Source organism: Triticum dicoccoides, chromosome 5A (assembly GCF_002162155.2).
Source record: "Triticum dicoccoides isolate Atlit2015 ecotype Zavitan chromosome 5A, WEW_v2.0, whole genome shotgun sequence".
NCBI classification, from domain to species: Eukaryota; Viridiplantae; Streptophyta; class Magnoliopsida; order Poales; family Poaceae; genus Triticum; species Triticum dicoccoides.
In genome coordinates, this window is record NC_041388.1 from 640,972,348 (window position 1) to 640,985,748 (window position 13,401).

A 13,401-nucleotide genomic window follows, 5' to 3' on the forward strand; every position below is an offset into this window, starting at 1 on the left:
TGCTGTCATGTGGAGCTCATGCTACAGAATTTCCTTGGTTACTAAATACATCAGTATATGATATGTTCCCTATTTAGTTGCAGCACTTTTTTGTCCTCAGGCCTGCTCTAAACTTATGTTCCAATAGTTGAGTACTGTATTGGGACCTTTCTACAAGTTTCAGATTAGTGGCTTCACTAACAATCTAAAATGAATTCTGAGACATTCAAGCATACAGCTGAGCTAGTCTGTCAGTTCTACTGTCTTTGGATTTATTTTCTAGTACAACTTTCTTCTTGTATGTTTAGTTAATTGTAAGGTTCTCTTTTCTTAGTATATATCAGTATATCACGCAGGCGATGAGATGCTATCATTTTTTTCTGAGATAAGTATGTGCACATTTTTGTGGAAGTATGAAGGTTTATCTCTAGGGACTACGATAATATAACTGATGAATTGCACATTAGTGCATCCTTATTATTTGTATGCTTCAACTAATGCGTGATTCTGCTGATTTTTTTCTTGCTACAGATGAAATTTTAGTTAGGGAATTCTCCATACATTTGTAATCTGTCTGCTCTTTGTAGTTGTTCAAGTCAGAAATGTAATGTCCTGGCCATGCAGCAGAGTTGTTCCTTCAGTTTCCTTTTGATACCGAGTATTAGCACAATATGTGATTGTTATAAGTCGTCTAACCATTGTTCCTGTAATATAATTGTGTTGGCATCTGCCACCGTGATATTTTTGAGGGAAACAGCAGGACTCTGGACTCTGCTGCATATTTTTATTAATTTTCAAATAAATGGTACAAATAGGAATTCTTAAAAAGAAAATAAAGAGCTATACAGGGAAAAAATCGAAGGAAACTACAAGAAATAAACAAGAGATACAACAAAATACAGCAGGTACAAGGTGTGTAGATCATCTGAATGCTGCCACCCAGTGAGCCACGCCACTGTACTCCTTCCTCTGAGCTCTGTAAGTAGGCCATTTCATCTCCTCCTTGAAACACCGTCTGCAATTATACATATTTGGAGGAATTTGGTTGAAGATGAAATCATTTCTGGTAATCCAGATTGCTCAGGAAATCAATAAAATAAAAACCCGCAAAAAATAAAAGGTAGGTTGATCAAATGCTTGAGTTGCTCAACTTCCTCCTGAACATCTGACTGGGTTGATGTCCAAGAAGGACAAATATATTGCCAGCACATTTTAGCAAATGGGCATAGGAAAAACAAGCGATCTCTTGTTTCCAGCATTTGCCTGTTACACATAACACAGGTATAATCCTGTAAAAAGAAGCTCTTTCTCTGTAGCATGGCCCTAGTATTCTGTCTGAGTGTCTGTTATTCACCAGAAGCCGCCACCGTGATATTAAACCATAGAACGTTGTCGTGAGATTTTTAACCTCCTTTTCTATGCTTAGTATGTTGTCCCAAACATATGTTTCCCCAAATTCCGCTTGGTTGTTTGGCTAGTTGAGCTTTCTTTAGATCAGGAAAAACATTCTCAAATCAAATTTGAATAACCACTAGTACATTCTGTACTAACCTAGTAAGCTTTCCACTGTTGGTTAACCCACATATCAAAATCTGTGATTTTGGCCGTGCAAAAGCCTTGGTAAGTTATCTTCTATAATTAGGTAGAAATTTAAATGCACGAGTCCTGCTGATTGCGAAAATAACATGCGAAACATTCTTGGTAAGAACAAAAAGAAAAGGTGCGCACTAATGCTAGTGAGAATTCAGTTGATCAGCTGGTTGAGATTATCAAGGTGAAATCTTGTACAGTACGTACGACATTTGGAACTGTTTTCTCCTGCGACCTGCATTCTTTACAATGACATGTTCAGTCATAGTGCGATCGCAGGTCTTGGGGGTACTCCAACAAGGGAAGAGACCAAGTGCATGAATCCAAACCACACGGAGTTCAAGTTCCCACAGATTAAGGCTCGTCCGTGTCACAAGGTAATGTGTGCATATTATATTTACCTGTCATGCAAAATTGCCTGGTCTGCACAATTGTTGTTCTAGTTGGCGCGTACTTTCAGGACATGGAGAGTTTTAACATTGACTAGCGTGCTGATAATTTGTGAGAAATAATAAGTGACAAGTGGATACTGTAACATTTGAGAACAACTTCTGAACTGTTACTAGTAACAAAAATGGAAAGCTGATGCAACGAAAAAGGAAACAAAAAAGCCATACTTTTTTTTGAGGTAGGAAAGAAAAGCCATACGAGACTGATGTTTCTCAGATGGGCCGGGCTCTGTCTATCTAACAGGCAGCAGCCCACCAACCTCACGGGCCAGCACTTACCAGTCCTAAAAGCTCGCACCGAGGGGGCGTTGGCCGTTGGCGCTGCTGTGCAGCAGCATGCCTAACATTAGTCCCACCTCGCCAGTTTACAGGGAGCAGAACCAGCTTATAAGCCGAGGCGCAGCAGCAGGTAGCACGACCTTACTTGAACAGGATCTGTTCTATAGGCTCGTACCGCTGCATCCTTTACCAATAAGGAGGCAAGCACTTCAGTCTGGTTGATGCATTCTGACCTCTGGGCCAGAGCGTGATTAACGGCCAGGATTTCCCTGATGGGGCAATCCGACGGCTGTAGAGGATCGTCCCTGCCTGGCTCACACCTGTGCAGGGTGGCCCAGAGGTTGTCTGACAGACTACAAATATTTTTCCCTTCTGTTTTTTAAGCCAGCCTCTTTTTTTCAAAATAACTGAAGAAGTGATAGTTAAGTACTCTAAGTTACTGAACAAAGTGATGGCTAAAAAAGGAGAGTGAAATCTGAACAAAAGACCGGGGACTAAACAGTTACCAACTTTATGCACATACGCTAACTCGGTTTTATCAAGAATTCTTGTAAAGTATGACAAGCTTTTTAAACTAAAATTTCTAAAAACTGATCCTAAAACTGAGAAAAATGTCTGAAGATTAGCACATAGCTAAACTCTCATGACTGAACACTGACAAGACTAAGGACTAGTAATTAAAACTCAGAAGCTCTGGCTACAGTTGGTGGGTGACTGACCTCGCCCGACAGCACCACCTCCACTTCAAACTTCTATTTTTTCTCTTAGAAAAACAGTATGTAAGTTCTCCATGTAGGGTGCTGCCGTATTGATACTCGACCTAGCGCTTAGTATAGCTGAAGAAGAATACACTGAAATCTGATATGAGCCTTCATGTTCCTAGAAAATTATAACTGGCAGAAAAGCAAATGGATATTAGTAATGAAAAGCAAATGAAATTACAAGAGTCTGAAACCTGAGCTGAGACTTCATGTTTCTAAATAAGTTATAACTGGCAGAAGAAGAACAAGAAAATGCAATGTCTGGTGACCAAAAGGCCAAAGAGACCAAAAACCGCCTACTGACTAGTGATTTTTTAACGGAAGATTACTCACTATTGGTGCAAAACAAAACTCCCCTTGTAATGAACTAGCAATAGGCAAATGAAGAAAGCTGCACAAAAACTACTAGTAGCACAGATGGTTGCACTAGGCCATCAAAAAGAAAAACAGGAAGCAAAAGCTAGCAGCAAGCACCAAGCACCACTTGAAAGATTGTGCATTAATCCATACAGATGTATAGTTCTTCACAGAAAAAGGACAGTAACGTGTTAAAAAACAAGTTATATTCCGTTAACAGAGTTCAGTACTAGAAACTATGTAAGCAAAAAAAATATGATTTGCGAGTAAAATTGGTGAAATTATCCTAAAAATGATTAACACTAGTTAGTCGCTCCAGAAAACAAAATGAACCCCACGCAACTAGTTGGTAAGATGAAAGAAATAGCCTCACGAGCATTACACTTTCACATTGCTATAGCAGCATCAACAAGATAAAAATGATCTACTGTCCACGCGATGAACAAGATGAAATGGGCCGGCAAAAACCACCACTAGTCACAATATGTTACTGTAGCTTGCTTCTAGCTGGCTTTCTACCAATTTTTTTTACTTGATAATCAGGGGCTCTCCCACCGGCTCCATTTTGTATAAAAATGATCCCAGTTCAGTTTTTTTTGTAGCAGCAGAAAGTAAAACAGGAAACTTTCACTCAACTCTGGTCTAAGAAGTAAGAACAGCACTGTCCAGATACTGCACTCGTACAGCCCATATTTTCAGCAGTTATGACTGTACTAAGCAGCAGGAATCAAACACACGGAGGGAACAGATTACAACACTCAGGCCTGATCACATCACATGAATGCTATCATCGAGCTCTGGATGCAGATTTAGGAACTGTACCAAAAATTCATGTCTGCCTCAATTAAAATGGACCCATCTTAGGCAAAGGCAGGAGCAGGGTACATGGCGAACCTTGCAAGAATCTGGAACTGAGTCACAAAACCGAACAGAGGAGCAAGGTTCTGAAACAAAGCTCCCTGAACCGAACGGAGGGCCAAGCACACGGCTGACTGGGGAAACCAAGCCATGGTGCCCGTCGACTGGGTGGCGCGCATCGGCGCCTCCAGCCGCGGCGACTACCGGCGGATGGGACGAGGCACTGAGCGAATGGGGGCAAAGGCGGGGCTCGCCGTACCTGCCTCGCCGGCGACTCACCACTCGCTCTTGGCAGGGCCAATGGGGGAGCCCCCGCCGTGCTCCTCTCCATCCCCTCCATTTCCTGCCTCGTTCCCTCGCCGGCAGCTCGCCTCCCCGCCCTCGTCCCGCTGCGATGTGACAATGGTGAACTGACACGTGCCTCCGCATATAGGAAAAAAAAAGCGTGGGCGCCCTGGAAACTGGGCGGGCCGGGCTTCAAACCCGGTAAAAAACGTCGCCCAAAGCCCACATGAGCGACAGGCCCGACGGACAAACCCACGAGAACATCGCTCTTTGACTCAAAAGAAAAAAAAAACGAGAACATCGGTCTGAGATTTCAATCCGCCGCCGCCGGAGCAATGGCGCTCGGCACCTGCGTCCTCCCTTCGTTCTCTCCCCAGGCTGCCGTCCTCCGCCGTACGTCCACCGTAGCCAGCGCAGCTGCAGCCTCCCGGATCGGCGGCTTCCTCTCCAGCAAGCCCTACGCGCTGCCGCCCTGGGCGTCGGGCCTTTCCCACGCCCCGTCCCACACCTTCTCCCTCGGCCACTTCCCGACCCCGATCCACCGGTGGAACCTGCCCAACCTGCCCAAGGGCACGGAGGTGTGGATCAAGCGGGACGACCTCGCCGGCATGCAGCTGAGCGGCAACAAGGCGCGGAAGCTCGAGTTCCTCGTGGCGGACGCCGCCGCGCGGGGCGCCGACTGCGTCGTCACCGCCGGCGGCATCCAGAGCAACCACTGCCGGGCCACCGCCGTGGCCGCCAAGTACGCCGGCCTCGACTCCTATCTGATACTCTGCACCCCCAAGCTCCTCGTGGACCGGGACCCCGGCCTGGTCGGCAACCTGCTCGTCGAGAGGCTGCTGGGCGCGCACATCGACCTGGTCTCGCAGAGAGAATTTTTGAAGTTTGGGAGCGTGGCTCTCACCGAACTGCTGAAGAAGAGGCTCCTGGAAGAGGGGCGGCGGCCGTACGTGATCCCTGCCGGCGGATCGAACGCACTGGGGAATTGGGGATACATCGAAGCAGTAAGGGAGATTGAGGAACAAATTCAGTCATCTGATGGTGGTCTTCAGTTTGATGACATTGTTGTCGCGTGCGGCAGCGGCGGAACCGTCGCCGGCCTCGCTTTGGGATCGCAGCTGAGTAGCCTGAAGGCCAAAGTCCACGCCTTCTCTGTCTGCTATGGCCCTAAATACTTCTATGACTGTGTTCAAGGTCTGATCGATGGGCTTCAGTCTGGTCTGGACTCACATGATATAGTCAGCATTGAAGATGCCAAGGGCTTGGGTTATGCCAAGAGCACGGGTGATGAACTTAGATTTGTGAAGGATGTCGCTGCGGCGACAGGCATCGTGCTCGATCCGGTCTACACCGGGAAGGCGGCTTACGGTATGCTGAAGGACATGTCAGATAATCAAGCCAAGTGGGAAGGGCGAAAGGTCCTGTTTGTTCACACCGGTGGTCTCCTTGGGTTGTATGATAAGGTGGATCAGTTGTCGTCTTTGGCCGGGGGCTGGCGCAGAATGGACCTTGAAGAACCTGTGCTCCATGCAAATCTCAACTAGGACTGGCTGTTTATCTTTTTTGACTAGTGTTCCTGATTTTGTGCACCCACGACCACGAGGCCACGGCCATAGCATTTGAATACTACTCCCTCCGTTCCAAATTACTCGTCGTGGTTTTAGTTCAAATTTGAACTAAAACCACGACGAGTAATTTGGAACGGAGGGGATACTTTACGGGAATTCATTTGTGTGTTTTTCTGCCAGGATGACTTGATCTGCAGTGCTAGCGGTTAACAAATCAATACTGAGGTTGAGTTTCGTGGTATTAAAAGTTTCTCTAATTCTTAGAGAATATGGAATAGTACCTTTAATAATAGACTTTCAAATAATTTGTTCTGTTCCTTTGTGTCATGCATTTGAAAATTTTGTCTTATCATTTATGGTAAAGCTTATCATCAATTGTAAAATTATGATTCTAAAACTTGTCTATTCTGGGGTTATCTTAAAGGAAATTGATTAAATCTATTCATATATCTTAAAGGAAATTGATTAAATGTATTCATATAACACTGGACGAGCACTTGGAACATGGGCAAGATGTTTGCTGGAGACCCTCCAAATCAGGTAACTGTACATCTCAAAGTGCCTACAGAATCTTCTTACATTAACCAAAAATAAATGATACTATCACTGAGATGAACTTTAATCAGATTAGCCTCGGCTTTGTTAAACAAGTTTGGAAAAATGAAAATGTTCTTGCTAGTGTTCAAACTTTTGTTTGGAGACCACTTACTAAATCTTTGGCTGTTGCATGGGAGAATTTTAAAAAGTTTCTCCCAACTGCGATAGATTTGGAGATCTTGAAACAGACGAACACTAATTCTTCAACTGCCCTTACTCCAGAGCTATTTGGTTTCACTCTATCCATCCTTTTGAACTGAGGCCCACTCTGATGATAATTTCACATGCGCTAGTTTTATTCATACTATCTTTTCTCAAGCACCTGAGTCTTCTGTAATTGATTATGACCTCTATCTTCTCTGGCACATTTGGAAAGCTAGAAATGATCCAAGTTTTAAGGGGGAAAACACCACTATCCATTCTGTTCTGCACACTGCTAATGCGCATGTCGCTCTCACGCTCTAGCCCTTTGTGCAGAGACCTCCCTCCCCTGCCAGTCTAATGTTTTGCTGGTACCATCTATATTTAATGGAGCAGATCGACTGACAGACGGTGAACATCATCCGGCAGCAACTTGCTTCTATTTCTCAATCTCATGCTGCAGGTCTTGAAATTTACATTTGTGCCAACACGCCATGCATCTCTGCATGTATCAAAGTGCAAGCTCTGCTTCTCTGTAGCTGATGCAGAAGCTCATGCTTTACTTGTAGCCACACATATGTTCGATCAGCTTCAAATCAATAACTGCACCCTGTTATCTGATAATATAGCTGTTGTTCAAGCAATCGATGCGACATATTCCTAATGCCATCGGTTGAATGGAAACTCAGGCCAACCATCTCTTCGATCAGACAAGTGGGTCATGCCATTAGTGCAGGATTCCTTCACATATCTAGAGATTGAAATAATCAAGGATGTAACATGTTTATCTAATCAATGAATACCCCTGAGGTGTCTTCCTTAAAAAAACATGTGTGCTTAGAAACATGCTAATTTTACACATATAATTTGCTGTCCCAAATAAAGATACTTTGTACTGAATGTTGGGTCGAGCTCGTGAGCGTAACACATCATTAAGAGGGATTTACTGCATTTTAGTATTGATTAAGCGAATTTTATATTAAATTCTCACATAAGGAGAGGCTTGCAGTAGCGAAAAGGTTTGGTGACTAGACATAATATATCTATCTAAAAATAAAATGTTAGTTTAAGCTTAGCACATAATTAATTAATCTTAAGTGACTTCCATACTATGCTAAACAATACTATGTGTGAATCGTGATACTCCTAAAAGTAGGCAAGATAATGTTTCATACTTGTAATCTTGCGCCACCCAAAAGCAGCAACCATTTACTTGTACTGAAAGCTAAGAATATTGAACCACCATGATATACCAAGACCAGCCACCAGTTTTCTAGTGTATTCAGGTGAACTCTTGCACTACAAGTTTAACAGATTTAGTTCATGGGCTCCTATTCTAGAAGAAAAATTAAAAAGTCCATGTGCAGTCCTCATCAGTATATAATATAGTACTACGATGGTGATGGCGCTGAAATGCAGTTATCGCCGCGGGTATTTCAGAATTGGCAGCACTCACTCACATTATTCTTTTTCATGTTTCATACTTGTAAAGTGTGTGTATGTGTGTGAACTGCAATTCTCCTAGAAGTAGGTGAAATCATGTTTCATACTTGTAAAATTGCACCGCCCAAAATCAGCAACCGTATATATACTTGTACTAAAAGCTATGAATATTGAACTGCCATGCTATTCCAAAACCAGCTACCATTATTCAAGTGCGCTCTTGCACTGCAAGTGTAGCTGCCGTTACTAAAAACTAAGAATAGTTGATTCAGCTACTATTCCAGGAGAAAAAGAAGGTTCATCTGCAGTCCTCCACCAGTATAGATTATGTAATGATAGCGATGATGCCGAAATGCAGATTTTTGTTTTGTTTTTTGCTGTGGAGATTTCAGAATTGGCAGCACTCACTCACATGATTCTTTTTCATGGTTAGGTTTGGGGCCGGCCACGGCCTTGTCGAAAGGGGGAGGAGGTAGGAAGAGTAAGAAGAGGAAAGGGACAAGATACCAGAACAAAATGGCTGAAAAGCACCATGATTGGGTTGCAAGGAAGGAAGCCCAAGACATGTGGCAGGGGTGGAGGGGAAGAAGGGTACAGTGCACTGAACTTCACCTCGTGCCAAAAAGCAGGGCCTGATTGATGGTTACTTCCTCTCTAACCTAGACCCCTTTTTGTTTCCTCTCCCCTGCATACATACATCCCTGCCTTGCAGCCTCTGCTCTGCTCCCCCATTTCACCCCACCCCACCCCATGAGGCCATAACCCTCGGGCTCTATCATCAAGGCTTCCTGCCTTCCTCATGGGGTGGCTCCGCTCCCTCTTCTCCCCCCTGAGGAAGATCATTGTCCGCGCACATTCGGCGCGCAAATACCGTAAGATCGACCGACTTCTCGTCTTCTTTGCTTTGTTGTGGAAATCTTGATTTCTTCTGTTGTAGCATTGTGGAGGGTTGGGGGGAATGGGGCTCTGTTTTTCTCTTCCTTGTGCCATTGTTGTTTGCTAGGCACTGACATTGTTGTGCTTGTTGGCAGGGAGGGGGATGAGGATCCTGTACAAGGACGTCAAGTCCTGCGAGGACGAAGATGTGCACGTCCTGTGGTCCATCCTGGTCGACTCGCACCGCCACCCGGCCATGGTGAAGCTGAAGCTCTAGGACGGCCATGGCGGCGGCACGCGGTTTTCGCCGTCGAGCCGGCGGCCATCATCTTTCGTGTGGAACTGCACAGTTTCAATGGCAATGCCGTCCGGGAAAAGACGAGCAGATACTTTCCTTGTGTGTGTGCGTGTGTGACACCGGTCTGATGTGTGCATCTTGTGACTTTGTGGGTGAGGTTGAGACGTCGCCTTTGCTTTGATGTGAGTGTGAGGTTGAGCTGATGTATCTGTATATAGAAAGCTCTGGGTGCCTTACCTAATGGTATTGAGTTTGGTTTCTTTTCCATTGTTTTTTGCTCAGTCATAATTTCTCGGTTGACTTGTGTGCTTGTTGTGTGTTTGCGCTTTCAATTGTTTGTGGATATTTGTATTATATTGCTGTGTATGGGTTTGTATAGCAGAGACATTGATGTCAAGATTGTAAAATAATGCGGTGGTTCTACCCATTTTTATAATTTATTTAATAGCTACCAAACTAATCGACCGACACGTCTTGCATAATCTAAGAACAGAATAAAAGCGTTAAAGGATTTTAAAAGCTGGTTCATGGCAAAAAGAAAGTAATTTAAAAGACAAGTTTGAGAACTTCCATGGCACATCGGAATTTATCTCCTTTTAGAGCTAAAATCATATACATTGTTGTAAAGGACACCAATACGGCTCGACGCACGTTGTCACGTTCACCGTTACATCAGCATAGACGACATCTAGCGCACACGCACATGTTTGCACGGTGGACTAACGGCCTATCACGCGCTATGATCAGCTCACTCACGTTTGCACTTTACCTACGCCTCGTTATAAATTCATCAATCTATGATGAATACTAAGAGCATAAATCTTTTTTTAAAGAGCATAATCCATCCTTTCTTCACCCGCAAAAAAAATCCATCATTTCTTAAAAAAGAGCATATTTTACATAAATGAACCTTCTATAATCCAAAGAGGCCTTAAAGAAAAACAACAACTTCTTTAGTCAAAAGAATTATTATTTTTAGAGCAACCATAATGTTCACAGGGACACAAGCTATGTTCTGTGGGAAGGCGAGCCACATATTTCGTTCACACTCTAAGCTACAAGCAACTTTGACTAAATTATAAGCCTCGAAATTACATGACCTAGGGGGCGGAGCCAACGACATTCATATCAACATTTGTAAAGTAATGCACTGAATCTTAACCATTTTTTAATTTAACACTAAAGCTAGCTAACAAATCGACCTACACATCCTGCATAATCTGAGAAGTAACATAATAAAAGTGTTAAAGGAATTTAAAAGCCAGTTTGCAAAAACAAAAAAATGCGATTTGAGCAGACATGAGAACCTCCACGTCACATCTGATTTTCCACCCCGTTAGAGCCCAAATCATGTACATTATTATAAATGACACCAACACGTCGCGACCCACATGCACATTAGCACACGCACCATCTACATGGTGCACGCGCAGTTTTGCACGGCAGACCAACGACCCGTCACGCACTATGACCAGCTCACTCACTTGCGCTTTGCCTTTACCGTGTTGTAAATTCATTAACCTATGATAAAAACTAAGAGCATAAACCCGTTCTTCAAAAAATAGCATAAATCCATTCTTTTGAAGAAAAGAGCATATCTCACGCAAATGGGTTTTCTATAATCTAAAGAGGCATTAAAGGGAAAAACAACAACTCTTTTTAGCTGAAAAAACAATTATTATAGCAACCGAGAAGCTTTATTGCACAGAGGGATACAAGCGATGTTCGGAGGGGAGGCTAGCCAGATATTTCGCCCACACTCGGAAGCTACAAGCAGCTCTGCCTGAATCATGAGTTTCAAAGTTAAGCGATGTGGATGCCAACACTAGTAAAACAATGCAGTGGTTCTTACCCATTTTTTTCAATTTAATAGCTGGCTAACTAGTTGACCTACACGTCCCGCATAATATGAGGAGTATAACAGAACAAAAGTGTTAAAGGATTTTAAAAGCCAGTCCGCAAACAAGAAAAGAACAACACCAACGCGGGTCATATAGCAATCTTAATTTAGAAAGATAAGATTGAGAATTTCCAAGACACGTTGGAATTTTGCGCCGAGATCATATATGTTACTGTAAAGAACAACACCAACGCGGCGCGGCGCGATCTGCACGCGCATTGTCACGTTGCCGTCACATCAGCACACACACACACATCTTCACGGCGCACACGCAGTTTTGTAAGTGCTACGTCTTGAGCTTGCGTTGGTTTTCCCCGAAGAGGAAGGAATGATGCAGCAAAGTAGCGTAAGTATTTCCCTCAGTTTTTGAGAACCAAGCTATCAATCCAGTAGGAGCCCACGCTCAAGTCCCTCGTATCTGCACAAAGCGATAGCTACCCGCAACCAACGCGATTAGGGGTTGTCAAGCCCTTCACGGTCACTTACGAGAGTGAGATCTGATAGATAGAATATTTTTGGTATTTTTGATATAAGGATGCAAAGTAAAAAGTAAAAGCAAAGTAAATAGCAAAACAATATAAAAGTGATGGAGATTGATATGATGAGAATAGACCCGGGGGCCATAGGTTTCACTAGTGGCTTCTCTCAAAAGCATAAGTATTCTACGGTGGGTGAATAAATTACTGTTGATCAATTGATAGAATTGTGCATAATTATGAGAATAACTAGGCATGATCATGTATATAGGCATCACGTCCGTGACAAGTAGATCGAAACGATTCTGCATCTACTACTATTACTCCACTCATTGACCGCTATCCAGCATACATCTAGAGCATTAAGTTAAAAACAAAGTAACGCCTTAAGCAAGATGACATGATGTAGAGAGATAAATTCATGCAATATGAAATAAACCCCATCTTGTTATCCTCAATGGCAACAATACAATACGTGCCTTGCTGCCCCTTCTGTCACTGGGTAAGGACACCGCAAGATCGAACCCAAAGCTAAGCACTTCTCCCATGGAAAGAACTACCAATCTAGTTGGCCAAACCAAACGGATAATTCGAAGAGAGTTGCAAAGATAACCAATCATGTATAAAAGAATTCAGAGAAGATTCAAATATTATTCATAGATAGACTAGATCATAAACCCACAATTCATTGGTCTTAACAAACACACCTCAAAAAGAAGATTACATCGAATAGATCTCCACAAGAGAGGGGGAGAACTTTGTATTGAGATTCAAAGAGAGAGAAGAAGCCGTCTAGCTACTAACTGTGGACCCGAAGGTCTGAGGTAAACTACTCACACTTCATCGGAGGGGCTAGGATGATGTAGAAGCCCTCCGTGATGACGGCCCTCTTCCGGCGGAGCTCCGGAACAGGCCCCAAGATGGGATCTCGTGGATACAGAAAGTTGCGGCGGTGGAATTAGGGTTTTGGCTCCTGTTCTGATCGTTTGGGGGTACGTGTGTGTATATAGGAGGAAGGAGTACGTCGGTGGAGCACCGAGGGGCCCACGAGGCAGGGGCGCGCCCCCCACCCTCGTGACCACCCCTTTGATCCCTTGCAGTAGGGTCCAAGTCTCCTGGATCACGTTCGGTGAGAAAATCACGTTTCCAAAGATTTTATTCTGTTTGGAGTCCGTTTGATATTATGTTTATCCGAAACACTGAAATAGGCAAAAAAAAATAGCAATTCTAGGCTGGGCCTCTGGTTAATAGGTTAGTCCCAAAAATAATATAAAAGTGGAAAATAAAGCCCAATATAGTCCAAAACAGTAGATAATATAGCATGGAGCAATCAAAAATTATAGATACGTTGGAGACATATCAGGCATCCCCAAGCTTAATTCCTGCTCGTCCTCGAGTAGGTAAATGATAAAAAGAGAATTTTTGATGCGGAGTGCTACTTGGCATAATATCAATGCAAATCTTCTTAATTGTGGTATGAATATTCAGATTAGAAAGATTCAAGACAAAAGTTTATATTGACATAGAAAATAATAATACTTCAA

At 43.4% G+C, this 13,401-nt stretch overlaps 2 protein-coding genes and 1 non-coding gene across 3 annotated transcripts; all 3 read left to right on the plus strand.

Moving 5' to 3' along the window:
• Window positions 1-2,432: 2,432 nt before the first annotated feature.
• LOC119304746 lies at window positions 2,433-2,652 on the plus strand. The gene has a single exon (XR_005148458.1). It is a non-coding gene; the product is annotated as a small nucleolar RNA U3 (small nucleolar RNA).
• A 2,206-nt stretch (window positions 2,653-4,858) lies between these two features.
• Window positions 4,859-8,860, plus strand: LOC119303674 (putative D-cysteine desulfhydrase 1, mitochondrial). The gene is made up of 2 exons (XM_037580805.1): window positions 4,859-6,666; window positions 8,741-8,860. The coding sequence occupies exon 1, from the start codon at window positions 4,894-4,896 to the stop codon at window positions 6,100-6,102; it is 1,209 nt and encodes a 402-aa protein (XP_037436702.1). The 5' UTR covers window positions 4,859-4,893; the 3' UTR covers window positions 6,103-6,666; window positions 8,741-8,860.
• Window positions 8,861-9,043: 183 nt separating this feature from the next.
• Window positions 9,044-9,908, plus strand: LOC119303675. The gene is made up of 2 exons (XM_037580806.1): window positions 9,044-9,179; window positions 9,339-9,908. The coding sequence occupies exons 1-2, from the start codon at window positions 9,107-9,109 to the stop codon at window positions 9,458-9,460; spliced, it is 195 nt and encodes a 64-aa protein (XP_037436703.1). The 5' UTR covers window positions 9,044-9,106; the 3' UTR covers window positions 9,461-9,908.
• Window positions 9,909-13,401: the final 3,493 nt, after the last annotated feature.